Raw genomic sequence first — 26,641 nt, 5'->3', positions numbered from 1 at the left:
CCTCCTGAATACTCCCAGTAATAGAGGAATCCTGTATCTGAAATAGCCACCTGTAACACACTCCTGGGTACCTGTTATTCTATATATAAACCCCCGAACCCCTCGATTAGATTCCAGTCTGTACCTCACTCCTGGGTAACCTGTTATTCTATATATGAACCCCGCAAACCCCCCGATAAGATTCCAGTCTGTAACTCACTGCCGGGTATCTGTTATTTTATATATAAACCCCCAAAGCCCTCGATTAGATTCCAGTCTGTAACTCACTCCCGGGTATCTGTTATTCCATATATAAACCCCGCTTACCCCCCGATAAGATTCCAGTCTGTAACTCACTCCCGGGTATCTGTTATTTTATATATAAACCCCCAAAGCCCTCAATTAGATGCCAGACTGTAACTCACTCCCGGGTATCTGTTATTCTATATAAAAACCCCCCGATCCCCTCGATTAGATTCCAGTCTGTAACTTACTCCCGGGTATCTGTTATTCTATATATAAACCCCCTGAACCCCTCGATTAGATTCCAGTCTGTAACTCTCTCCCGGGTATCTGTTATTCCATATATAAACCTCCCGAACCCCTCGATTAGATTCCAGTCTGTAACTCACTCCCGGGTATCTGTTATTCTATATATAAACACCCCGATCCCCTTGATTAGATTCCAGTCTGTAACTCACTCCCGGGTATCTGTTATTCTATATAAAAACCCCCCGATCCCCTCGATTAGATTCCAGTCTGTAACTTACTCCCGGGTATCTGTTATTCTATATATAAACCCCCTGAACCCCTCGATTAGATTCCAGTCTGTAACTCTCTCCCGGGTATCTGTTATTCCATATATAAACCCCCCGATCCCCTCGATTAGATTCCAGTCTGTAACTCACTCCTGGGGATCTGTTATTCTATATATAAACCCCCTGAACCCCTCGATTAGATTCCAGTCTGTAACTCACTCCTGGGTATCTGTTATTCTATATATAAACCCCCTGAACCCCTCGATTAGATTCCAGTCTGTAACTCACTCCTGGGTATCTGTTATTCTATATATAAACCCCCTGAACCCCTCGATTAGATTCCAGCCTGTAACTCACTTCCGGGTATCTGTTATTCCATATATAAACCCCCCGAACCCCTCGATTAGATTCCAGTCTGTAACTCACTCCTGGGTATCTGTTATTCTATATATAAACCCCCTGAACCCCTCGATTAGATTCCAGTCTGTAACTCACTCCTGGGTATCTGTTATTCTATATATAAACCACCTGAACCCCTCGATTAGATTCCAGCCTGTAACTCACTTCCGGGTATCTGTTATTCCATATATAAACCCCCCGAACCCCTCGATTAGATTCCAGTCTGTAACTCACTCCTGGGTATCTGTTATTCTATATATAAACCACCTGAACCCCTCGATTAGATTCCAGCCTGTAACTCACTTCCGGGTATCTGTTATTCCATATATAAACCCCCCGAACCCCTCGATTAGATTCCAGTCTGTAACTCACTCCTGGGTATCTGTTATTCTATATATAAACCCCCTGAACCCCTCGATACGATTCCAGTCTGTAACTCACTCCCGGGTATCTGTTATTCTATATATAAACCCCCTCAACCCCTCGATTAGATTCCAGCCTGTAACTCTCTCCCGGGTATCTGTTATTCCATATATAAACCCCCCGAACCCCTCGATTAGATTCCAGTCTGTAACTCACTCCTGGGTATCTGTTATTCTATATATAAACCCCCTGAACCTCTCGATTAGATTCCAGTCTGTAACTCACTCCTGGGTATCTGTTATTCCATATATAAACCCCCCGAACCCCTCGATTAGATTCCAGTCTGTGACTCACTCCCGGATATCTGTTATTCTATATATAAACCGCATGAACCCTTCGATTAGATTCCAGTCTGTGACTCACTCCCGGGTATCTATTATTCCTTATATAAACCCCCTGAACCCCTCGATACGATTCCAGTCTGTAACTCACTCCCGGGTATCTGTTATTCTATATATAAACCCCCTCAACCCCTCGATTAGATTCCAGCCTGTAACTCACTTCCGGGTATCTGTTATTCTATATATAAACCCCCCGAACCCCTCGATTAGATTCCAGTCTGTAACTCACACCCGGGTATCTGTTATTCTATATATAAACCCCCGATCCCCTCGATTAGATTCCAGTCTGTAACTCACTCCCGGGTATCTGTTATTCTATATATAAACCCCCTGAACCCCCGATTAGATTCCAGTCTGTGACTCACTCCCGGATATCTGTTATTCTATATATAAACCGCATGAACCCTTCGATTAGATTCCAGTCTGTGACTCACTCCCGGGTATCTATTATTCCTTATATAAACCCCCCGAACCCCTCGATTAGATTCCAGTCTGTAACTTACCGCCGGTTATCTGTTATTCGATATAAAAAAAACCCCGAACCCCTTGATTAGATTCCAGTCTGTAACTCACACCCGGGTATCTGTTATTCTGTATTTAAACCCCCCGAACCCCTCGATTAAATTCCAGTCTGTAACTCACTCCCGGGTATCTGTTATTCCATATATAAACTACATTGTATCGCTGCATTAGATTCCAGCCTGTAAATTCCTCTTTTTCTGTTCTTTCCCACTGTTTCCTGGTTTCGAGGCGGTCTCTATGGTTGCCTCTTGTGCTCTACAAATGTTGCTTTGTACCCGATGTTTGTGTCTGGGGGAGTGACTGGGAGTTGGCCTTGGACAGGCTCCTGGTCTAATCTCTCTGTGTTACTGAATCCCCTCCCACCCCTCACCCATCACCATCAGGGACACGACACCAGGTGCCCGCAGTGTTAAACCGCCCGTTACTTCTCCATGACTGTAATGTGGAGCCCTCCCTACTCTCTCCATTTCTGTTTTTCAGTTTTAAAAACCACAGTTCGATTATCTTGACCACGACTTCCTGATCAGTCCTGGCCCATTGTCCATCCTCCACCTTCCTTAACCTTCAACTCATCTGTCAAACCTCTGCTGTACTGTACCCTATCCACTCCAATTCCTGTTCACCCAGTCACCTCCCCTCTCACTGTGCTTGCTGACCTACACTGGCTCCCAGACCACCAAAGCCCCCAGTGTAAAATTCTCATCCTCGTCTTTAAATCCTTTCATGGTCTCGATTCCTCCCTTCCCTATCTCTGTAACCTCCTCCAGCCCGACAACCCTCCGACATATCTGCATTCTTCCAATTTCGGTCTCTTGTGCTGACTTCACTCCCTTTGCCCCAACATTATGGTCTGTGCCCTCAGCCATCTCATTCCGCAACTCTGGAATTCCATCCCTAAAACGTCTCTGCCTCTCTCTGTCTTCAAGACCCACCTCATTGACCTATCTTTGGGTTACTCCTCCTAATATCTGCTTTGGCACTGTGCCCCTTTTCTGCGTATGCCTCTGGCGAGCACCTTGGGAGGTTTTCCTGCTGTTCTTGTTGTTCCCCCTCCTATACTCTTCAACTTGGGTGGGCATCACATTGGTGGCAATTGATTAATCCATGTGTTAAATGGAAAGCCAGGAGCAGCTGTGGGAGGCCCCTGGGAGGGACTGCATGGATAGAGCAGGGATGTTAAAATGGAGGCACGAAACTCGAGAAAGGAAAATAAAATTTGGTTTGCTCACTGACGGAGAGATGCAGAATGATCAGATGGAGAACAGAGTCCATGACAGCTACTCATCTCACTCTGTGAGTCTGAAGGAGGCTTCACAGACCACAGGATACTGAGACGGCCTTTGTGACACACTCACTATTTCTGACCAGTTAGTTCTGTTTTTCTCCTTCCTATTTCTCTGGTTCCACTTCCGTCTCCAATTGGGAAATTATCTCTTCATATCAAGTCCCTCCTCCTCTCTCAGATCTGGGCTCTGAGCTTCCGTCTGATTTCTTCCCAGACAACAGCTAAAATCCGAGCGTGGCCGAGGAAAGTTAGTGTTAAAAGATCGGGGAATCTTAGGTGTAAAGGAGTGATACCCATCACTACATTGTCTTCGAGTTTGTCCTGTTTGGGGCCTGTGTAAGCAGCGGCAAAGAGGTGAAATCGGTGGAATCAGTGCCTAAGGTCGAGGAATATTAACCGTAAGTGACGTCAGGTGTAAATTGGGTTTCTGCTCTGAACGCGGGGTTTGAAATTATTGCCCTCCTCACCCACAGAACTGCCCATGCTGCCAGATTGAAATATTGGGATTGGCAAGTTCCCATCAATTGTACCTGTTTGCAGAGCTTCCGGAAAGCTCTTCAAATTGAGACAATTTCACTTCAGCCAGGTGGGGGTTAGTGTCGGGTCCATTTTGGAGGCAATTTGCCAACTGCGCCCCTGGACGCAGCCCTGGGCGCATGACCCCACTAGTCCAGTATCTCTGCACTCATGCCACGGGATGCTCGTTGTGTTTTGATGGACCCCTCTCTCACCTCCAGTCACCTTCACTCTCTCTACATCTCCTCTATGTCTATTTTGGTGATACTATAATGGTCATCGTCCCTCTGAGGTTTCCAAACTCTTCCGTCCCAAGCTCCTCACCACACGCGCTCTTCCCTTCCTCGTCCAACCAATGGCTTTGAAAACCCAACCCTTGTATCACCAACCCACCACTCCTTGATAAACCTCTTCTTCCTTTCACCCTTTTTGACTTTGCTGGTTTCCCAATCGATGACGGTTGACTTTACAGCCAGGTTTCTCAATTGCAACCACGGACTACGTCCGTATCTTGAAAAGTTGTTAATGCTACTGAACATTGTGCAATCACTAGCCATCATCACCACTTCTGACCTTATGACTGAAGAAAGGTCATTGATGAAGCAGCAGAAGCTGTTTTGACCTAGGTCACTACCCTGAGGAACTCCTGCAGAGATGTCCTGGGTCTGAGATGATTGACCTCCAACAACCACAACCATCTTCCTTTGTGCTAGGTATGACTCCAACCTGTGGAGAGTTTTTCCCTCTGATTCCCATTAACTCCAGTTTTGCCAAGCTCCTTGATGCCACCCTCGGTCAAATGCTGCCTTGATGTCAAGGGCAGTCACTCTCACCTCACCTCTGGATTTCACCTCAGTTTGCACCAAGGCTGTAGTGATGTTGGGAGCCCAGTCATACAGAGATTGTACATTGGGGGATGGTCACTGGTTTTATTGAGGGACACCAGATCTTCTTTAAAAAAGCATCACATTTATCTAAATAACTACAAATGAAGTCAGAATACTCAGATTACCCGTAACTTTCTTCCTCCTCATCAGATAAATTCCAATCAGCCAAACAACCGTCAGTATTCCCAGTGCGAGCATGGACCTGATTATTAGGATCACCCACTGGCCCAGTTTGTCGCCTTCTGGAGATGTTGCAGTCAGTGAGGAGGTTAACTGGGCTGTTGTAGTTTGGGGCTCCCGCGCTGTGAAATACAGAAATCCACAGCAATGATGTGGAAATAGGAATGCGGACAAAATCCAGGAGCACAGTGACACTCCAGTTACTGGGGTGGCACAGTGCCGCAGTGGTTAGCAACACAGCCTCCCAGCTCCAGCGACCAAGGTTCAATTCTGGGTGCTGCCTGAGCAGAGTTTGCAAGTTCTCCCTGTGACCGCGTGCGTTTCTGCCGGGTGCTCCGGTTTCCTCCCACAGCCAAAGACTTGCAGGTTGATAGGTAAATTGGCCAATGTAAATTGTCCCTCGTGTAGGTAGGTGGTAGGAGAATTGAGGGAATGTGGGAATTTGGAATTAATGTAGGATTACAATAAATGGGTTGTTGATGTTCGGCACAGACTCAATGGGTTGAAGGGCCTGTTTCCATGCTGTATCACTCTATTACACAGGGAACATACTCAGTATTACAGACACTGGACAGACAGTAGTGTCAGTGTCGGGGACCCTGGACAGACAGGAGTGTCAGTGGTGGAGACCCTGGACAGACAGGAGTGTTGGTGTCCCCCTGGACAGAGGGGAGTGTCTGTGTCGGGGACCCTGGACAGCCAGGAGTGTCAGTTTCGGGGACCCTGGACAGACATGAGTGTCAGTGGTGGAGACCCTGGACAGCCAGGAGTGTCAGTTTCGGGGACCCTGGACAGACAGGAGTGTCGGTGTCCCCCTGGACAGACGGGAGTGTCTGTGTCAGGGACCCTGGACATACAGGAGTGTCAGTGTCCCCCTGGACAGACGGGAGTGTCTGTGTCGGGGACCCTGGACAGACAGGAGTGTCGGTTTCGGAGATGTCCCAGGTGTCAAGGTGACAGCTGCATTAGGCAGATCATCTTTTGCTATGTGGGATGAACAGACCAGTTCCTAACGTTGTCAAGTTTGAGAAATGGGAATGTCGTTTACCTCGGACAGTGAGGAATGACCCATTTACTCTTTGCCACATCATGGTTTTGTTTCCTGATGTCACCACACGACAGTTTCAGCTGATTTATCCTGATGGAGCAGGCCTTCCCTTTATTTGGAGAACCCAGGAATTCAATCCGGCCTCAGTAATCAGGGTGAATGTACCCCTTTGAGGTGTTGAATATAAATTCTCCGTGAAAATAATGTCGTCTCCAATAAATGTCAATATTTTGGGGTGTGTAGTTTTCTGGGTAAGTGAATGAACAGCAAATAATGATCGACTTCCCTACCACAGCCTCCAGGCCGGGGGGCTGGGACACTCGGAAACGAATTCCATTTATCATCATTGAGAGAGGAAACAGCAAATGGTTATTAAGGAATCACAATCAGTCTCTCAACCAACAGACAACTACCTCCAGAATACTCCCAGTAATAGAGGAATTCTGTATTTGAAATACCCACCTGTAACACACTCCTGGGTATCTGTTATTCTCTATATAAACACCCAAACCCCTCACAGCTCCGGCGACTGGGGTTCGATTCTGGGTACTGCATGTGTGGAGCTTGCAAGTTCTCCCTGTGACCGTGTGGGTTTCTGCCAGGTGCTCCAGACTTGCAGCTGAATCGGTAAATTGGCCATTGTAAATTGCCCCTAGTGTGGGTAGATCGTAGGAGAATAGTGGGGATGTGGTAGGGAATATGGGATTAATGTAGGATTTGTATAAATGGGTGGTTGTTGGTCGGCACAGACCCGGTGGGCCGAACACCCTGTTTCAGTGCTGTAACCGCCTTTGATACTCACCTCATTGACCTATCTTTGGGTCACTCCTCCTAATATCTGCTGTGGCGCTGTGCCCCTTTTCTGCATATGCCTTGGGCGAGTGCATTGGTATGTTTTCCTGCTGTTCTCGTTGACCCAACTTGACTCTTCAACTTGGGTGGGCATCACATTGGTTCGTCCTTGCATAAAATGGAAATTCAGGAGCAGCTGTGGGAGGCCCTGCAAGGCTCAGTGCCCTTGGGAGGGGCTGGATGGATGGGGTGGGCGTGTTGTAATGGGGAAAGGAACCGGAGAAAGGAAAATATGATTGAGTTTACTCACCGACAGAGAGTTGTAAGACGATCAGATGGTGATTAGACCCCATTGCAGCTCCTCACCTCACTCTGAGACTGAAGGAAGCTTCACTGACCACAGGATACTGAGACGGCCTTTGTGACACACTCACTATTTCTGACCAGTTAGTTCTGTTTTTCTCCTTCCTATTTCTCTGGTTCCACATCCGTCTCCAATTGGGAAATGATCTCTTCACAATGTCCCTCCTCCTTTCACAGATCTGGGCTCTGAGCTTCTGTCTGATTTCTGCCCAGACAACAGCTAGAATCCGAGCAACGCCGAGGGACATTACTCCCGGGTACGTGTTATTCTACATGTATACCTTCCCGAACCCCTCGATCAAATTCCAGTCTGTAAGTCACTCCCGGGTATCTGTTATTCTACATGTATACCTTCCCGAACCTCTCGATCAAATTCCAGTCTGTAACTCACTCCCGGGTATCTGTTATTCTATATATAAACCACCCGAACCCCTTGATTAGATTCCAGTCTGTAACTCACTCCCGGGTATCTGTTATTCCACATGTATACCTTCCCGAACCCCTTGATTAGATTCCAGTCTGTAACTCACTCCCGGGTATCTGTTATTCTATATTTTAACCCCCGATCCCCTCGATTAGATTCCAGTCTGTAACTCACTCCCGGGTATCTGTTATTCTATATATAAACCCCCCAAACCCTCGATTAGATTCCAGTCTGTAACTCACTCCTGGGTATCTGTTATTCTATATTTTAACCCCCGATCCCCTCGATTAGATTTCAGTCTGTAACTCACTCCCGGGTATCTGTTATTCTATATATAAACCCCCCGAACCCCTCGATTAGATTCCAGTCTGTAACTCACTCCTGGGTATCTGTTATTCTATATATAAACTCCCTGAACCCCTCGATTAGATTCCAGTCTGTTAATCACTCCCGGGTATCTGTTATTTTATATATAAACCCCCTGAACCCCTCGATTAGATTCCAGCCTGTAACTCACTCCTGGGTATCTGTTATTCTATATATAAACCCCCTGAACCCTTGATTAGATTCCAGTCTGTAACTCACTCCCGGGTATCTGTTATTCTATATTTTAACCCCCTGAACCCCTCGATTAGATTCCAGTCTGTGACTCACTCCCGGGTATCTGTTATTCTAAATATAAACCCCCCGAACCCCTCGATTAGATTCCAGTCTGTAACTCACTCCCGGGTGTCTGTTATTCTAAATATATACCACCCGAACCTCTCGATTAGATTCCAGTCTGTAACTCACTCCCGGGTGTCTGTTATTCTAAATATATACCACCCGAACCTCTCGATTAGATTCCAGTCTGTAACTCACTCCCGGGTATCTGTTATTCTATATATAAACTGCATTGTATCGCTGCATTAGATTCCAGCCTGTAAATTCCTCTCTTTCTGTTCTTTCCCACTGTTTCCTGGTTTCGAGGAGGTCTCTATGGTTAACTCTTGTGCTCTCCCAATGTTGCTTTGTACCCGATGTTTGTGTCTGGGGGAGTGACTGGGAGTTGGCCTTGGACAGGCTCCTGGTCTAATCTCTCTGTGTTACTGAATCCCCTCCCACCCCTCACCCATCACCATCAGGGACACGACACCAGGTGGCTGCAGTGTTAAACCGCCCGTTACCTCTCCATGACTGTAATGTGGAGCCCTCCCTACTCTCTCCATTTCTGTTTTTCAGTTTTAAAAACCACAGTTCGATTATCTTGACCACGACTTCCTGATCAGTCCTGGCCCATTGTCCTGAAACCCCTCTTTGAGTCTCCAGTTCACTGGTGGGAAGCGATTAAGGAGAACATCAAGAGGTTCTTCATCCACAAAGGTGTTCAGAAGGCGAGAGAGAGAGACAGAGGGAACTGTCCCGACTCCAGAAAATTATGCAAAATCTACTCCGGTTGCAGTCAATGGGGGTCGAGGTCAAGGAGGACCTCCAAGAGGTGAAGAGCCAGCAGGCCTCGCTCTTTGCCAAGGAGGCCTCCAAGATCATCTTCCGGTCCAGAGTCCGCTCCATCGAGCAGGATGAGACGTGCTCGCGTTACTTCTTCCAAAAGGTACACAGAGAGAGCTCTGTTATCAGCAGCCTGAAGGAAGAAGATGGCTCGGTAACGTCTTCGCAGTCCGACATACTAAGGATCAGCAAATCCTTTTATGCTGGGCTGTATGACGCGAAGCTCACAGACAGCAGAGCCTCCCAGTCCTTCCTGTCATCTATCACAGAGGTCTTAGATGACAGCAGGAGGGAGGGACTGGACAAGCCGCTAACTCTGGACGAGCTGACAAAGGCCGTCGAGTCTTTCGAGACGAGTAAAACTCCCGGGAGCGACGGCTTACCGGTCGAGTTGTACTCGGCCCTGTGGGACTGGGTCGGCCCGGACCTGCTGGAAGTATACGAGAGTATGCTCCTGGCCGGCAGCATGTCAGAATCCATGAGAAAAGGCATCATCACCCTCATTTACAAGCAGAAGGGGGAGAGGATAGAAATCAGAAATTGGCGGCCCATCTCACTGCTTAATGTTGATTACAAGATTCTGTCCAAAGTCATAGCCAGTCGAGTCAAGTCTGCTCTGGAGCTGGTGATTCACCCCGATCAGACCTGTACTGTACCCGGCAGGAAGATCTCTGATAGCCTCGCGCTACTCAGGGATACGATCACCTACGTACGGGACAGGAGGGTGGACACCTGCCTCATCAGCCTGGACCAGGAGAAGGCTTTTGACAGGATATTGCACACCTACATGATGGACGTGCTTTCCAAAATGGGGTTTGGGGAGGGAATCTGCAATTGGATCCAACTGCTCTACACAAACATCAGTAGCGCAGTGTCAATCAACGGGTGGGAATCTGAAAGTTTCCCGATCAAATCTGGAGTCAGACAGGGCTGTCCTCTGTCCCCGGTCTTGTTTGTTTGCTGTATTGAACCCTTTGCTGAGTCTATTAGGAAGGATGCGAGCATAAGAGGGGTGACAATCCCAGGCAGTGGAGGCACTCAGGTCAAAACCTCCCTGTACATGGATGACGTCGCCGTCTTCTGCTCGGATCCGCTGTCCGTGCGCAGACTGATGAGCATCTGCGACCAGTTCGAACTGGCCTCGGGAGCCAAAGTTAACCACGGCAAGAGCGAGGCCATGTTCTTTGGGAACTGGGCTGACCGATCCTTTGTCCCCTTCACCGTCAGGTCAGATTACCTGAAGGTGCTGGGGATATGGTTCGGAAGGGCCGGGGCGTGCACCAAAACATGGGAGGAGCGAGTAGCCAAGGTACGACAAAAGTTGGGCATGTGGGGGCAGCGATCTCTCTCCATTGTGGGTAAGAACCTGGTCATCAGGTGCGAGGCGCTCACGTTGTTGCTCTACGTGGCGCAGGTCTGGCCCATACCCCACTCCTGCGCCGTGGCAGTCACCCGAGCCATTTTCCGCTTCGTCTGGGGATCTAAAATGGACCGGGTCCGGAGGGACACGATGTTCAAATCTCTGGACATGGGCGGGAAAAATGTACCCAACGTGGCCCTCATCCTGATGACCACCTTCGTGTGCGGCTGCATCAAGCTATGTGTAGATCCCCAGTACGCAAACTCCAAGTGTCACTACGTGCTGAGGTTCTATCTGTCCCCGGTGTTGCGAAGGATGGGCCTGGTCACATTGCCGCGGAACGCTCCGTGCAGTTGGGCGGCGCCGTACCACCTATCCTTCGTGGAGCAGTTTCTGCGGAAAAACACCTTTGACCACCGGTCCATCAGGCAGTGGTCTGCACGGAATGTCCTCAAGGCCCTACGGGTAAAGGAAACGGTGGATCCTGTCGGGTGGTTCCCCGAGCAGACCGTCAAAGTCATTTGGCGGAATGCCTCATCACCAGAACTTTCAAACAAGCACCAAGACGTAGCTTGGCTGGTGGTGAGAAGGGCCCTCCCCGTCAGATCCTTCATGCACACCCGAAGTCTCGCCCCCTCCGCACAGTGCCCCCGCGTTGGCTGTGGTGGGGAAGAGACGGTCGCCCACCTCCTCCTGGAATGTGCCTTTGCAAAGCAGGTGTGGAAAGAGATGCAGTGGTTTTTGTCAAGGTTCATCCCAAGCAGCTCTGTAACACAGGAGTCTGTGCTCTACGGGCTGTTCCCAGGGACGCACACCGAGACAAACATCAACTGCTGCTGGAGGACTATCAATTCGGTGAAAGACGCCCTTTGGTCTGCCCGAAACTTGCTGGTCTTCCAGCGCAAAGAGTTGTCCACCACCGAATGTTGCAGACTGGCACATTCCAAGGTCCAGGACTACGTGCTGAGGGACGCACTAAAGCTTGGGGCAGCCGCAGCAAAGGCTCAATGGGGAAAGACCACAGTGTAAGGTTCCCCCACCAAGCTGGACTGAGGGGCTGGATCCATGGGAAACCCCTCGAACTGTATCGTTAATATTCTCAATTGCTGTAAATGTAAAACTGTAATTGACATGACAATTGTGAAACGGAAGGGTTGGGAAGAAACTCATGACATTATTGAAAGAAACTGATCTCTTTTGCAATGTTTGTATTTTTTGGTGCTGTTTGGAAACTGTTTGGCAATGTAATTTTTACAGATTTTTATGAATAAAGTATATTTTGGAAATAAAAAAAAAAGTCCTGGCCCATTGTCCATCCTCCACCTTCCTTAACCTTCAACTCATCCGTCAAACCTCTGCTGTACTGTACCCTATCCACTCCAATTCCTGTTCACCCAGTCACCTCCCCTCTCACTGTGCTTGCTGACCTACACTGGCTCCCAGTCCACCAAAGCCCCCAGTGTAAAATTCTCATCCTCGTCTTTAAATCCTTTCATGGTCTCGATCCTCCCTTCTCTATCTCTGTAACCTGCTCCAGCCCGCCAACCCTCTGAGATACCCGCATTCCTCCAATTCCTGTCTCTTGTCCTGACTTGACTCCCTTTGCCCCAACATTAGCGTTCGTGCCTTCTGCCTTCTCATTCCTAAATGTTGGAATTCCATCCGTAAAACCTCTCCGCCTCTATCTCTCACTTCAAGGCCGCCTTTAAATCTCACCTCATTGACCTATCTTTGGGTTACTCCTCCTAATATCTGCTTTGGCGCTGTGCCCCTTTTCTGCATTTGCCTTGGGCGAGCGCCTTGGTATGTTTTCCTGCTGTTCTCGTTGACCCATCTTGACTCTTCAACTTGGGTGGGCATCACATTGGTTTGTCCTTGCATTAAACGGAAAGCCAGCAGCAGCTGTGGGTGGCCCCGCAAGGCTAAGTGCCCTTGGGAGGGGCTGGATGGATGGGGCGGGGGGGTTGTGATGGGGAAAGGAACCAGAGAAAAGAAAATATGATTGAGTTTACTCACCGACAGAGAGTTGTAAGACGATCAGATGGTGATTAGACCCCATTGCAGCTCCTCACCTCACTCTGAGACTGAAGGAAGCTTCACTGACCACAGGATACTGAGACGGCCTTTGTGACACACTCACTATTTCAGACCAGTTAGTTCTGTTTTTCTCCTTCCCATTTCTCTGGTTCCACATCCGTCTCCAATTGGGAAATGATCTCTTCACAATGTCCCGCCTCCTTTCACAGATCTGGGCTCTGAGCTTCTGTCTAATTTCTGCCCAGACAACAGCTAGAATCCGAGCAACGCCGAGGGACATTACTCCCGGGTACGTGTTATTCTACATGTATACCTTCCCGAACCCCTCGATTAGATTCCAGTCTGTAACTCACTCCCGGGTATCTGTTATTCTATAGATAAACCCCCCGACCCCCTGAATTAGCACAGAAGTGCGGAATGTTTATGGCACAGAATGAGGCCATTCGGCCCTTCATGTCTGTGCGAGACAAATCCCACTTTCCAGCTCTTGGTCCTCAGCCCTGCAGTTTACTGCACTTCAAGTGAATATCCAAGTATCTTTTCAATGTGTTGAGGTTTGTTGCCTTTCCCATCCTTTCAGGCGGTGAATTCCAGACTCCAACCACCCTCTGGATGAAAAGGTTTCTCCTCAACTCTCCAGCGTTTATTGCCCTTGAGAAGGTGGTGAGCTGCCTCCTTGAATACAGATGGCTTGCTCGGGCCATTTCCGAGGGCAGTTAAGAGTCAACTACATTGCTGTGGGTCTGGAGTTACATGTTGGCCAGACCAGATAAGTATGGCGGATTTCATTACCTAGTGAATCAGATGTGTTTTTTTTTCACAATAACCTTGCAGTTACCATGGTCACTATTATTGAGACTAGCTTTTTAATTCCAGATTTATTCGATTAACTGAATTTAAATTCCCCATCATCCTTTGTGGGATTTGCACCCATGTCCCTTACTCAATAACCAGGCCCTTGGATTACTGGTCCTGCAACATAGCCTCTATGCTGCTCTCCTCATAACTCGTGGATTTCCAAGGGGCCCTGGTTGCTTGTCGATGATTCCTGTCTCCCCTTGAACATCGACCCCTCTCTCTCTCGTTCTCTCTCTCTCACCATCGCAACCTTGCTTCTCTTTCGCAAGAAAAGCTTTGGAGAGAGTGCAGAGATTTACTGGAATGGTGCCAAGGATGAGGGACGTCAGTGATGTGGGGACTCTGGAGAGGCTGGGCTTGTTCTCCCTAGAGCAAAGAAGGTTAAGGGGAGATTTAATCGAGGTGTTCAGTTGGGGGTGGTGGGGGATGTGAATGTTTCTTTAACGCAGTGAGTTGTTGTGATCTGGAACGCGCTGCCTGAAAGGGCGGTGGAAGCAGATTCAATCGTAACTTTCAAAAAGGGAATTGGATGAAGGAGAAATATGCTGGCTGTCGGGAAACAGCAGTGGGGAGTGGGACTGCAAGTACAACTTGCATTTATGTAGCGCCTTCGGCAACCCAGAGAGCTTTACAGCCAATGAAGTATTTTTAAAGTCTGGTCACCGCTGCAATGCAGGAAGTGCGGCAGCCAATTTGTGCACCGCAAGATCCCACGAACAGCAATGTGACGACGACCAGATGATTTATTTATTTTTTGTTAATGATGTTGGTTGAGGGGTAATTATTGGCCCAAGTCAGTGGGGAGAACTGCCCTCCCCTTCTTCGAAACAGGGTGGAATAGAGAGTATACAGGCTGCGGGAGGGGTTTTAATGGATGGGGTAGAGTGTTATGGGCTGCGCGAAGGTTTTGAATGGTTAGGTATATGACCATACGAACTAACAGCAGAAGTAGGCCATTCAGCCCATCAAGCCTGCTCCGTCATTCAATAAAATCATGGCTAATCTGTTTGAGTCTCGAATTCCACACTCCCATCTACTCCCGATAATCTTTGATTCCTTTGCCTAACAAGAATCTATCTACCCCCACCTTAAAAATATTCAATGACCCCCACCTTCACACACCTTCTGAGGCAGAGAGTTCCAGAGTCGCACAACCCTCTGAGAGAACAAATTTCTCCTCATCTCTGTCCTAAAAGGTTGACCCCTAATTTCAAAACAGTGCCCCCCAGTTCTGGACTCACCCACAAGAGGAAGCATCCTTTCCCCATCTACCCTGTCAAGAACGTTCAGGATCTTATATACTTCAATCCAGTCTCCCCTCACTCTTCTAAACTCCAATGAAAACAAGCCCAGTCTGTCCAACCTTTACTTATAAGACAACGCACTCGTTCCAGGTATCAATCTAGTAAACCTCCCCGCCTCCAATGCATTTACATCCTTCCTTAAATAAGGAGACCAAAACTGCACACAGTATATGAGATGTGGTCTCACCAATTCCCTGTACAACTGAAGCATAACATCCTTACTTTTATTTTCAATTCCTCTCATAATAAAGAATGGCTTTCCATTAGCCTTCTTTATTACTTGCCGCACCTGCATGCCAACCTCTTGTGCCTCCTGCACTAGAACACCTAGATCCCTCTGTACCTTGGAATTATTCAGTCGTTCCCCATTTAAGAAACACATCACTTTTTTATTCTTCCTGCCAAAATGAACAACTTTACATTTTCCCACATTATACTCCATCTGCCAGATTTTTGCCCACTCACTCAACCTATCTACATCAGTCTTCAACCTCCTTATGTCCTCTTCACAACATACTTTCCTACCTATCTTTGTGCTGGGGGAGGGGTTGAATGGGTAGGGTAGAGTCCATGTGGGCTGGGGGAGGGGGTTGAATGGGTAGGGTAGAGTCCATGTGGGCTGGGGCAGGGGGTTGAATGGGTAGGGTAGAGCCTATGTGGGCTGGGGGAGGGGGTTGAATGGGTAGGGCAGAGTCTATGTGGGCTGGGGGAGGGGGTTGAATGGGTAGGGTAGAGTCTATGTGGGCTGGTTAGGGGGTTGAATGGGTAGGGTAGAGTCCATGTGGGCTGGGGGAGGGGGTTGAATGGGTAGGGTAGAGTCCATGTGGGCTGGGGGAGGGGGTTGAATGGGTAGGGTAGAGTCTATGTGGGCTGGGGGAGGGGGTTGAATGGGTAGGGTAGAGTCTATGTGGGCTGGGGGAGGGGGTTGAATGGGTAGGGTAGAGTCCATGTGAGCTGGGGGAGGGGGTTGAATGGGTAGGGTAGAGCCTATGTGGGCTGGGGGAGGGGGTTGAATGGGTAGGGTAGAGTCCATGTGGGCTGGGGGAGGGGGTTGAATGGGTAGGGTAGAGTCTATGTGGGCTGGGGGAGGGGGTTGAATGGATAGGGTAGAGTCCATGTGGGCTGGGGGAGGGGGTTGAATGGGTAGGGTAGAGTCTATGTGGGCTGGGGGAGGGGGTTGAATGGGTAGGGTAGAGTCTATATGGGCTGGGGAGGGGGTTGAATGGTGGGGCAGACGGTTATGGGTTGTGGAAGGAACAGGACCTTTGGGCAAAAAACCTTTTCATGCTTTTGCTGGCCTCATTCTGACTTAACATGGGAACATCGCTCCTTTCAATATTCACTTCAAACCTACCTGTTAAAACGGTTTCCAGGGGCTCGTAAGCTTAGTAATGTATTCAGCAGGACAGAGCATGGAAGTTGCGGGTAACAATAGCAACAGTCTTACAGCACACGAGGAGGCCATTCGGCCCAATGTGCCTGTGCCGGCTCTTTGAAAGAGCTATCCAATTAGTCCCACTCCTCCCTGCTCTGTCCCCGTAACACTGCAAATCTTTCCTTTTCAAGTATTTATCCAATTCTCTTTTGAAAGTTCCCACTGAATCGGCTTCCACCGCCCTTTCAGGCAGCATGTTCCAGATCCAGATTCCATTATCAGGACCAATATAGATGGGCTGGTAAGATGGGCGGAGCAGTGGCAAATGGAATTTAATCCTGGGAAGTGTGAGGTGATGCAGTTTGGGAGGACTGACAAGGCACGGGAATACATGAATGGTAGGACCCTAGGAAGTACCGAGGGTCAGAGGGACCTTGGTGTACTTGTCCATTGATCACAGAAGGCAGCAGCACAGGTAGATAAGATGGTTAGGAAGGTCTATGGGATACTTGCCTTTATTAGCCGAGGCATGGAATATAAGAGCAGGGAGCTGTATAAAACGCTAGTTAGGCCACAGCTGGATTACTGTGTACAGTTCTGGGCACCACACTATAAGAAGGATGTAATTGCACTGGAGAGGTGCAGAGGAGATTCACCAGGATGTTGCCTGGGCTGGAACATTTCAGCTATGAAGAGAGACTGTATAGGCGAGGGTTGTTTTCCTTAGAGCAGAGAAGGCTGAGGGGTGACCTGATTGAGGTATACAGAAGTATGAGGGGCCTTGATAAGATAGATTGGAACAAACATTTTCCCTGAGCAGAGGGATCAATAACCAGGGGCCATAGATTTAAGGTAAGGGGCAGGAGGTTTAGAGGGGATTTGAGAAAAAAAATCTTCACCCAGAGGGTGGTTGGAATCTGGAACGCACTGCCTGAAGAGGTGGTAGAGGCAGGAACCCTCACAACATTTAAGAAGTATTTAGATGAGCACTTGAAACGCCATAGCATACAAGGCTACGGGCCAAGTGCTGGAAAATGGGATTAGAACAGATAGGTGCTTGATGGCCGATGGGCCTGTTTCTGTGCTGTATAACCCTATGACTCGATCACAACAACTCGCTGCGTAAAAAAAAAAATCTCCTCATCTCCCACTACTGATGGGATAGTGAATGGAAATAATCCTCCTGTCCAGTAAAAACTTCCCTCATCTCGCTGAGTGAGTGCAGGAATTTTAATTTAAATCCTGGAGTGTCGACATCTCCTCTCCCGGGGACACTCACCAAAATGCTCCTCTGTTGGTGGGCTGTTCATGTCATGGACTAGTCTCGTGGTGATCCAATCGAATTCTTCCTCTGCTCTGCTGCCTTGGCTCTGGCTCCCTGAGGACGGCCCTTAAGGGGCCTAAAGACACAAGGAGAAATTTGCTCTGCTCATAACAAGAACCAATCAGACAGGTTTTCTTGAGTTAACAAAGAAAGAGGTTAATTTTATTGTACCTAAACCGAACTAATAAAATAATAAACAACATGACAATTTTCACTCACTCACACACACACTCGAGGTTTATGCACACACAAATAGATTACAGAGTGGGGACAGGTAGATTGGTTGAGTTAGAGTCCATACAAAAGGCATACAGTCTGTGGAGTTTGGTGATTCGGTTGGCTTCTAGCTGCATTTGGTGGTCCTGAAGGCTTTTAGTTTGCAGAGGTAGATGATTGGTTCGGTGGGTCTCTTGGAGACAGCGATGCAGATGTTTTCTTCCAATGGGGTTTCTGATTGTAGCCAGAGTATGCAAAGGTGGTCAGTCAACAGGCAGGATTTGAAAGCTTTCAAGCTGGACTAGAGAGAGAGAGAGAGAGAGAGAGAGAGAGAGAGAAAAGGACCCCAACTTAGGGTTCAGTGATTCAAACATAGCAGTTAGCAGTATTTCTCTGCTTGCTGAAAGAACAGGTAGTTCCTTTAAACTTTCTGGGTCTTGGTTCTTGCTGGGAAATGCAGCCATTTCATCTCCCTCCTCACAAGCATTACAGTGTAGGATACAGTGTTGCAAACTAGGTGATCATCTTAAGCTGCCGGCCTTTTAGCTTTTCCTTTTATAAATGTCTTTAAAAAAAATAAATTCAGATCTCCAGTGAGTGGAATAAAGAAAATTCTCATTCAACAAGGCACGTTGGTGAAACAGCTGATTGAAGCTTTTGAAATGATGACAGAGATGGATAGAACTGAGTGGAAGCACAGTCACATTACAGATAAATACAATAGGAAAGGCCATTGCAGGTGAGTGCGCCAATGGGCTCAATAGACAGGAATGGGTGTACTTCTGGCTGGAGAGGGGATTCAGGGATAGGTGAGAATTGGGGAGATGGTGGTGTTCACCCATGAGAATGGGATGAGCGTGTTCCACTTAATGACCTCTTCGTCTCCTTAGACGTAATTTCCAAAAGGGAATCTGATATATTCTCGATAAGGAAATCTTGGCAGGCCTATGAGGAAAGAGCAGGGGAGTCAGTCTAATTGGGTTGCTCGTTCAAAGGGCTGGCGCAGTCACGATGGGCCAAAGGGCCTCCTTCTGCTTGAGCTGATTCTATTGTGTGCAGGGGCTGTGGAAGCTGGGCGTTGGGTTCCTGCCCCAGATCCCTGGTTTCCATATACCCAAACGCAGTCAACCGGGGTTGCCAGTGGCCAAATGAACACTGACATGCTATTGGGTGACACTGTGGCTTCCAGTGAGGGGGGTGGAGGTAGGCGGGAGTGGTATATCCAGGGGCCACAATGCCAATCAGGGTCTGCTCGTGTGCAGCTCTTGGCAACATTAGGGTGACATGGGCAACTGTGGGGCGAGTGCAGTTTAAGTAGGGAACTGGGTGGAAAGATGCCCAGTTCAGCATTCGTCTCAGTGCTTTTACTTAATAATGTACGTTTTGTGATGGAGGCCTCCAGCGCTCCCTTTAAGGACCCCGCGTGGATCAGGTGGCGCTAAGTGTAGAAAGCCCGAGGCTAACCAATCGGGTCCTAAGACAGGCGCTATTGGTCGATTCAAGGGGCCCAACGCCTGTTAAAGGAGCCGCCAGGGAGATGTCTCCGCACGCCCCAGCCAACATGGCATCCCAAGCTTTTTCTGGCAGAGGAGGACTCCCCTCCCCCTCCCCCACCCCCAATTGAACCTCTTTATGCACATTCTCTCTCCTTCTCCCCACCCACCCCCCAACATCACAATGTCCAATTTCACCAATGTACAGTGTAGCAGGATTTCCTCACAGAAAGGATCCATGATGGGTCTGTTTAGGTGAGGACCCAATATCGTCAGGCACAAGGAAAGCGAGAGCAGATTTAGAGACGAAAAGTGCAGAGATAACAAAGCTTTATTCTGCCAGTGATAGAGCAGTCAGTAGCTGAGACACAGCGGTTAGTATTAACACTTTGAATAAACTGTTAAAACAGAGTTGCTTCTTAAAGTACAAACACAGCATAAGGCAGACAGTAAGAAGACCAGTTTGTGCAAGCAAAGCAGTCCAAACGGTGCCACTGAAAAGATCTCATCCCGTTCTCGACCAATTTTCAACCCCTCTTAAGATCTGGGTTCGAGACCCTCTCAGAAGCCAGGCCCCTGGATACGGCTCCCTGCTTCAACAATCCACTGAAACCGTGTTAGGGTTTTACATGGCTCTTTGCCAACTGGAGCACGAATGCAGTTCGCAGAAGGACCGGGCTGAGCGTCCAGGTGGGGCTCGAGTGGGTCAGCTGGTCTGACAGCGGAGGGCAGGCGATCATGCCAAGCAGGTTATGCTAGAATGGAAAGCGTCAGGGTGGGCAACAGCAGCAGGAACACTGGCTTAAGGAAAGACGGGCATCGCTGGGGGAAATTAACATGGGCATTGGCCACCACGAGGGATAGGGGCCACATCGAGGATGGGGGTATCACCATGGAAATGGCTGTTGACTTACCAACAGTGACACGGACGCCATATTGATTTTCCTACCAATGGAAGGATGGACACTACCATGAACATTGTTAACAGCAACATTATCCTGGGCATCACCACGGGGCGAAGGGTATGAAAGGGACTTCACCATCAAGAGGAATAAGGACAACAGTGGATTACAAACATTCTGAGAATTTCCACCGAGCACAAATACGCTTCAGTTTGTGACAACGTTTCACAATGACATAGGTGTGACTCTGTTTTCTGGGACGATGTGGGTGAAAAGACTGGGGAAGAGGGAACACCACACCGTTTAAGGACTATCTATCTGACAACAGACCCACCATATTGAAATACGAGGTCCCTCATTCACTAACCAGGACTGACAATCGTTCTGTTGCTTCTCGAATGAGCTCGGGGATGCCGGTCCCAACGTGAGCTGTTTCCTGCCCGACTATCTGTCCTCCACGATATTGCCACCACCAAAGACACAAGAGAATAAATTAAACGGAGAACGGGACAAAGACTTGCTGTCTTAGTCATCCAAAGACATCACACTCTGGAGCGCCTTCCCAGATATTAAGACTCCCCTCCCTCCCCCCATCCCCCCCCCCCGCTTTGGAGACGGCATCCTGTTTTCCCGTGGCTGCCCTTCCATCTTCTGGCGGTCCCCCGAGCTTGGGTCGTCTTTCACACCTCGCAAGGACCAGGGAGTCAGCTGGAGGCACCGGCTTTAGGCCTCAGTGTTTCACATTGATTCCAGGATGTGTTGTAGGATCGGCATTCCGCATTCACCGATTCCATATTATGCAGGACTGAAGAAAACTTCAGTCAGCGTGAGGTGGGGATTCCCTCAGGATCAGGGCATTTGGTTTCCATAACAACAGACTTGGCACTGACCGAGTGCAGTGAGGGTTCAGGGTTGGTGGGTACGATTAGGATTTAGCCGTTAGTGATCAGGAGTTAGGGTTAGGGTTAATGGTTAGGGCTTGGGGTTAAAGTAAGGTTTAGTGGTTGAAGTTAGAGTTTAGTGGTTAGGGCAAGAAGCTAGCAGTTAAGGTTAGTGGTTAGGGCTCAGGGATGTTGGTTAAGGTTAGGGGTTAGTGGTTAAGGGTCGTGGTTAGAACGTATCATTGACAAGGCTGTCATCACGATAACCTCCATTTTCAATATAAAAAAATACGCTGCCAATCTTTCTACACCTTCCCAGGGCGATGAGCCAGGAGGCATCCTTGATGCTGAGGCTCTGCAGAGACCTGGTGAATGAGGGAGCAGCCCAGCATGTCACAGAACTCCTGGCCCCCTCGCCATGCAACGGGACAAAGAGCTTTGACGGAGCTGACCGAGGGTGGCAATCGAAAATGGTGGGTATCATTCTCTCTCCAGCTAAACCCGGGAAAACAGAATCCCAAAGTCACCTGGCCAGGGGGAAGGGCTCAAAAGAAAGTAACAGAGGAAAATGAGCACAATGTGCAGACAGAGGCAGGGTACATCAATGGAGAGACAGCAGTCACAAGCAAAAAAAATACATCATAGACTCGGCGGAACATTCCAGCATCAATTCTTAAATTTGCAGGCTCACATCTCGTGTTTCAAAGTTCGGGCTTTAGATTATATGTACAGGACCTGAAAATATAGAAAAATGTCAATGAGCAACAGATTGCATTTATATAGCACCTTTAACATTGTGAAGTATCCCAAGGTGCTTCGCGGGAATGTTAACAGATGCAATTTGACACCGAGCCACATAAGGAGATATTAGGACAGGTCAAGGAAGAGAAAGAGATAGTGGATGTGGTACCGATCAAGCAGGCTGCTTTGTCCTGGATGGCGTCGAGCTCCTTGAGTGTTGTTGGAGCTGCACCCATCCAGGCAAGTGGAGAGTATTCCATCACACTCCCGACTTGTGCCTTGTAGATGGTGGACGGGCTTTGGGGAGTCAGGAGGTGAGTTACTGCAGAATTCCTAGCCTCTGACCTGCCCTTGTAGCCACGGTATTTATATGGCTACTCCAGTTCAGTTTCTGGTCAATGGTAGCCCCTAGGATATTGAGGGAGAGGGAATTACCGAGTTTTGGGGACCCGGCTGCTGAAGGCACAGTCGCCAATGGTGGAGTGATTAAAATCGGGGGATGTGTAAGAGACCAGAATTGGAGGAAATGCAGAGTTCTCGGAACATTGTGAATGCACTATTTAGTCTATTTAGACTATTTAGTTGTTTCTTAAAGCCCCCTGAAGGACTGACTAGCCATTGATATAAAGCAATAGGCTGAGTCCAATTAAAGCCTTGCTCCCATCTTGATATTTCGCTGCCTTTCATATCTCTGCTGTGCCAGTCGAGTGAGCCGATCTCATCAGGGGCAGACAGATAGAAGCCAGACAAAAGCAAAATACTGCAGATGCTGGAAATCTGAAATAAAAAAAAAACAGAAAATGCTGGAAACACTCAGCAGGTCTGGTAGCATCAGTGGAGAGACAAGCAGAGTTAACGTTTCAGGTCTGTGGCCTTTCATCAGAAATGGAAAAAGTTTGAGATTTGACAGGTTTTAAGCAAGTTCAGAGGCAGGGAACAGGGGCGGGGAGGGGGAGGGGGAGCAGGAGGGGAGGATAGAACTATAGGGAAGGTCTGTGACCGGGTGGAAGGCAGAAAAGATTCAATGCCAAAAGGGATGATGTGGCAAGGCAAAAGGAGATGGTAATGGGACAGGCGAAGAAACAAAAGATGGGTCTAGAGGAGGTGTAAATGGCAACAGCAGAATCATTAGCAGCAGCCGCTGTCTGAAGAAAATGGGAGCAGTGGTTACGATCTGAAATTGTTGAACTCAACGTTGAGGCCAGAGGCTGGAAAATGCCTAATCGAAAGATGAGGCGCTGTTCCTCGAGTTTACATCGAGCTTCATTGGGACAGTGTAGGAGGCCAAGTTGGGCCCAGAGACTAAAATTTCTTCTGATTGGATGTTTTTCTTGGAGAGATCAATGTGTGGGTATATACAAGCTTCCCGTGTGTGTCAAACACAATCTCCAATTTCTAATGTGTGTGTTTGGTAGCCTCAAGTGAACAAAAGGCACAATACAATTTTCAAAACACTACAACCCAGGACAGACAGGCTGTACTCCATCTAGGGAATGTGCTAACCTCTCTTTAATGTTGAGTTTCCCCCATCTCTTGCTCAGGATAAGGGCTCACCCGTTTGAGACGGAGATGAGGAGGAATGTCTTCTCTCCGAGGGTCGTGAATCTTTGGGATTCTCTCCCCCACCCCTACCGAGAGCAGTGGAGGCTGGGTCATTGAATATACTCAACGCTGAGATAGAGTTTTGAACTATAGGGGAGTCAAGGTTTGTGGAGAAAAGGAGGGAAAGTGGAGTTGAGTGGAGGTCAGATCAGCCATAATCTTAGTGAATGGTGGATCAGGCTTGAGGGGCTGAATGGCCTACTCCTGCTCCTATTTCTTATGTTGTTCTTATGTTGAGATTCCTGAGATCCGCTGGGGCTGGTGAACAATGGCAAACCCACTGAAACCTGGTGACTGACACAAAATGGTCAAGAGCGTGGACAAGGCAAACTTCAATCTAAAACGGTTGGGCAAGGGGCTTAAACACTTTGCGAAGAATGGCAAGGCCTTGGAGTGGGTACAGAGGAGGTTTCCCAGAACGGCACCAGGGATGAGGGACTCAACAATCTGGAGAGACCCCGAGAGGCTCGGAATACAAAGCAGGTCTGGCAGCCTTTGTAGCGAGAGAAAAAAACAGTTAATGGAACTTCAGGGTAAGGGGGAGTGGGTGGGGAAAGGAGGGGAGGTTGAGAGGGAAATGGGAGGGGAAGGGGGAGAGGGAAGGAGGGAGCAGGGCCGGGGGGACAGAGGAGAGGTCGCGTTGCCTCGTCACTGACCTGGTGTGAACTATTCGGACTCTCGTCAGCTGAAGAAGGGAACGAAGGCCAGGCCAGTTAGCAGGAGAACGCTGGGAACTGTTGTCACTTCAGCAGCTCCTGTGTAACCTAAAGCAAACCAAATGGATCATGTGTTTCTCGAACCCCAACTCCCGCTCCCCACCCCCCCCGCATACATTCTCCCCCAGACTACTGACACTCAACAGTGGGTCACCAGGGTGAAGAAGCATGGAGGCGGAGGGAGAGAGAGAGAGAGAGAGAAGAGGGGAGAGAAAGAGAGGAGATAGAAGGAGTGGGAGAAAGAGATAGAGGGAGAGAAGGGGGGAGATAGAGAGATAGAATAAGAGATAGAGTGATGAGAGCAATAGGGGAGAGAGAGAGAGAGAGAGAGAGGAGAGTGATATTTGTCCCTTCATACTACACGAACAGGCAGCTCCATCACTGCGATTCCTCACTACTTGCACTCAGTCCCTCCCTCCCAACCCGCCAGCCCCTCCCTCCACCAACCTCCCAATTGGTTGGATGCCGGGTGCACAATGCGATGCCTCCCACAGTCGAATGGCAAAGTGGATACCGGTGAGGGCACCACCCCCAGCCCCCCCGCCCCCACAACCAGCATCATTACATCACGGGTGCCAGGCAGTTGGTGGAGACAGGGCGCCAGTCAAATTCCTCACCTGGAAAAACCGTCAGCCTGATATCAGCGCAGAGGCCCGAGGAGTGGGGGCGCTGGGTGACGATGTAACATTCGTAGATCCCCGTGTCGTTCAATGACACATCAGTCAGGTTCAGCGAAGGGTCTCTCTTCTCAAACCAATTTGCCGCCATGAAGGTGCGTCCCATGAACTCGTTGCCCGGGCCTTTGTCCTCTTCTGCCGAATCCCATTCATAAACCACCAGAGGAGAACCCCCCATGATATTCTTCTGCCAAACTGCTCGGTGCTTCCCGGGAATAGGCTCCGTCCAGTTAAAGCTGCAGGGCAACATCACCGACCCACCACTCTTCGCAGTCACCTCCTTCACATGCCGTGTGCACTGCAGCAAGACTGCAGCAAAGGGATAAACACACGGAGTTACTGAGAATTCACACTCGGAGTTACTGAGAGTTCACACTCGGAGTTATGGAGAACTCACACTCAGAATTACTGAGAATTCACACTCAGAGTTACTGAGAACTCACTCTCAGAGTTACTGAGAATTCACACTCGGAGTTACTGAAAGTTCACACTCGGAGTTATGGAGAACTCACACTCAGAATTACTGAGAATTCACACTCAGAGTTACTGAGAACTCACTCTCAGAGTTACTGAGAACTCACTCTCAGAGTTACTGAGAGTTCACACTCAGAGTTACTGAGAACTCACACTCGGAGTTACTGAGAACTCGCACTCGGAGCTACTGATAACTCACACTCGGAGTTACTGATAACTCACACTCGGAGTTACTGAGAACTCGCACTCGGAGATACTGATAACTCACACTCGGAGTTACTGATAACTCACACTCGGAGTTACTGATAACTCACACTCGGAGTTACTGAGAGTTCACACTCAGAGTTACTGAGAACTCACTCTCAGAGTTACTGAGAGTTCACACTCAGAGTTACTGAGAACTCACACTCGGAGTTACTGAGAACTCACACTCGGAGTTACTGAGAACTCGCACTCGGAGCTACTGATAACTCACACTCGGAGTTACTGATAACTCACACTCGGAGTTACTGAGAACTCGCACTCGGAGCTACTGATAACTCACACTCGGAGTTACTGATAACTCACACTCGGAGTTACTGAGAGTTCACACTCAGAGTTACTGAGAGTTCACACTCAGAGTTACTGAGAATTCACACTCGGAGTTACTGAGAGTTCACACTCGGAGTTATGGAGAACTCACACTCAGAATTACTGAGAATTCACACTCGGAGTTACTGAGAACTCACTCTCAGAGTTACTGAGAACTCACTCTCAGAGTTACTGAGAGTTCACACTCAGAGTTACTGAGAACTCACACTCAGAGTTACTGAGAACTCGCACTCGGAGTTACTGAGAGTTCACACTCGGAGTTATGGAGAACTCACACTCAGAATTACTGAGAATTCACACTCAGAGTTACTGAGAACTCACTCTCAGAGTTACTGAGAACTCACTCTCAGAGTTACTGAGAGTTCACACTCAGAGTTACTGAGAACTCACACTCGGAGTTACTGAGAACTCGCACTCGGAGCTACTGATAACTCACACTCGGAGTTACTGATAACTCACACTCGGAGTTACTGAGAACTCGCACTCGGAGCTACTGATAACTCACACTCGGAGTTACTGATAACTCACACTCGGAGTTACTGAGAGTTCACACTCAGAGTTACTGAGAACTCACTCTCAGAGTTACTGAGAGTTCACACTCAGAGTTACTGAGAACTCACACTCGGAGTTACTGAGAACTCACACTCGGAGTTACTGAGAACTCGCACTCGGAGCTACTGATAAC

General features: G+C 48.6%; 2 protein-coding genes across 10 annotated transcripts in view; one reads left to right on the top strand and one right to left on the bottom strand.

The window, feature by feature from the left end:
• The window catches only part of LOC137357393 (polymeric immunoglobulin receptor-like), a 43,261-nt gene extending 35,680 nt beyond the window's left edge, over positions 1-7,581 (bottom strand). For 2 of the 5 annotated variants that reach the window (XM_068023720.1, XM_068023719.1), the window contains exons 1-2: positions 7,441-7,580; positions 5,236-5,412 (exon numbers count right to left, since the gene is read on the bottom strand). In XM_068023720.1, coding sequence (XP_067879821.1) covers positions 5,236-5,412; positions 7,441-7,483 — 220 coding nt within the window. In that variant the 5' untranslated portion in view covers positions 7,484-7,580. Of the gene's footprint in view, positions 1-3,651; positions 3,774-5,235; positions 5,413-7,440 lie in introns of those variants that run through there. The other 3 variants (XM_068023718.1, XM_068023722.1, XM_068023723.1) reach the window with 3 other exon arrangements.
• Positions 3,907-26,641, top strand: part of LOC137357394 (uncharacterized) — a 52,351-nt gene continuing 29,616 nt past the window's right edge. For 2 of the 5 annotated variants that reach the window (XM_068023728.1, XM_068023725.1), the window contains exons 1-2: positions 3,907-4,105; positions 13,383-13,575. The gene's annotated coding sequence lies outside the window, so the exon portion shown is untranslated. Of the gene's footprint in view, positions 4,106-13,019; positions 13,092-13,382; positions 13,576-21,474; positions 21,629-26,641 lie in introns of those variants that run through there. The other 3 variants (XM_068023724.1, XM_068023726.1, XM_068023727.1) reach the window with 3 other exon arrangements.

This window comes from Heterodontus francisci, chromosome 48, assembly GCF_036365525.1.
Source record: "Heterodontus francisci isolate sHetFra1 chromosome 48, sHetFra1.hap1, whole genome shotgun sequence".
Taxonomy (NCBI): Eukaryota; Metazoa; Chordata; class Chondrichthyes; order Heterodontiformes; family Heterodontidae; genus Heterodontus; species Heterodontus francisci.
Note: the sequence above shows the minus strand (reverse complement) of the source record. Positions and strands in the feature narration are given on the sequence as shown.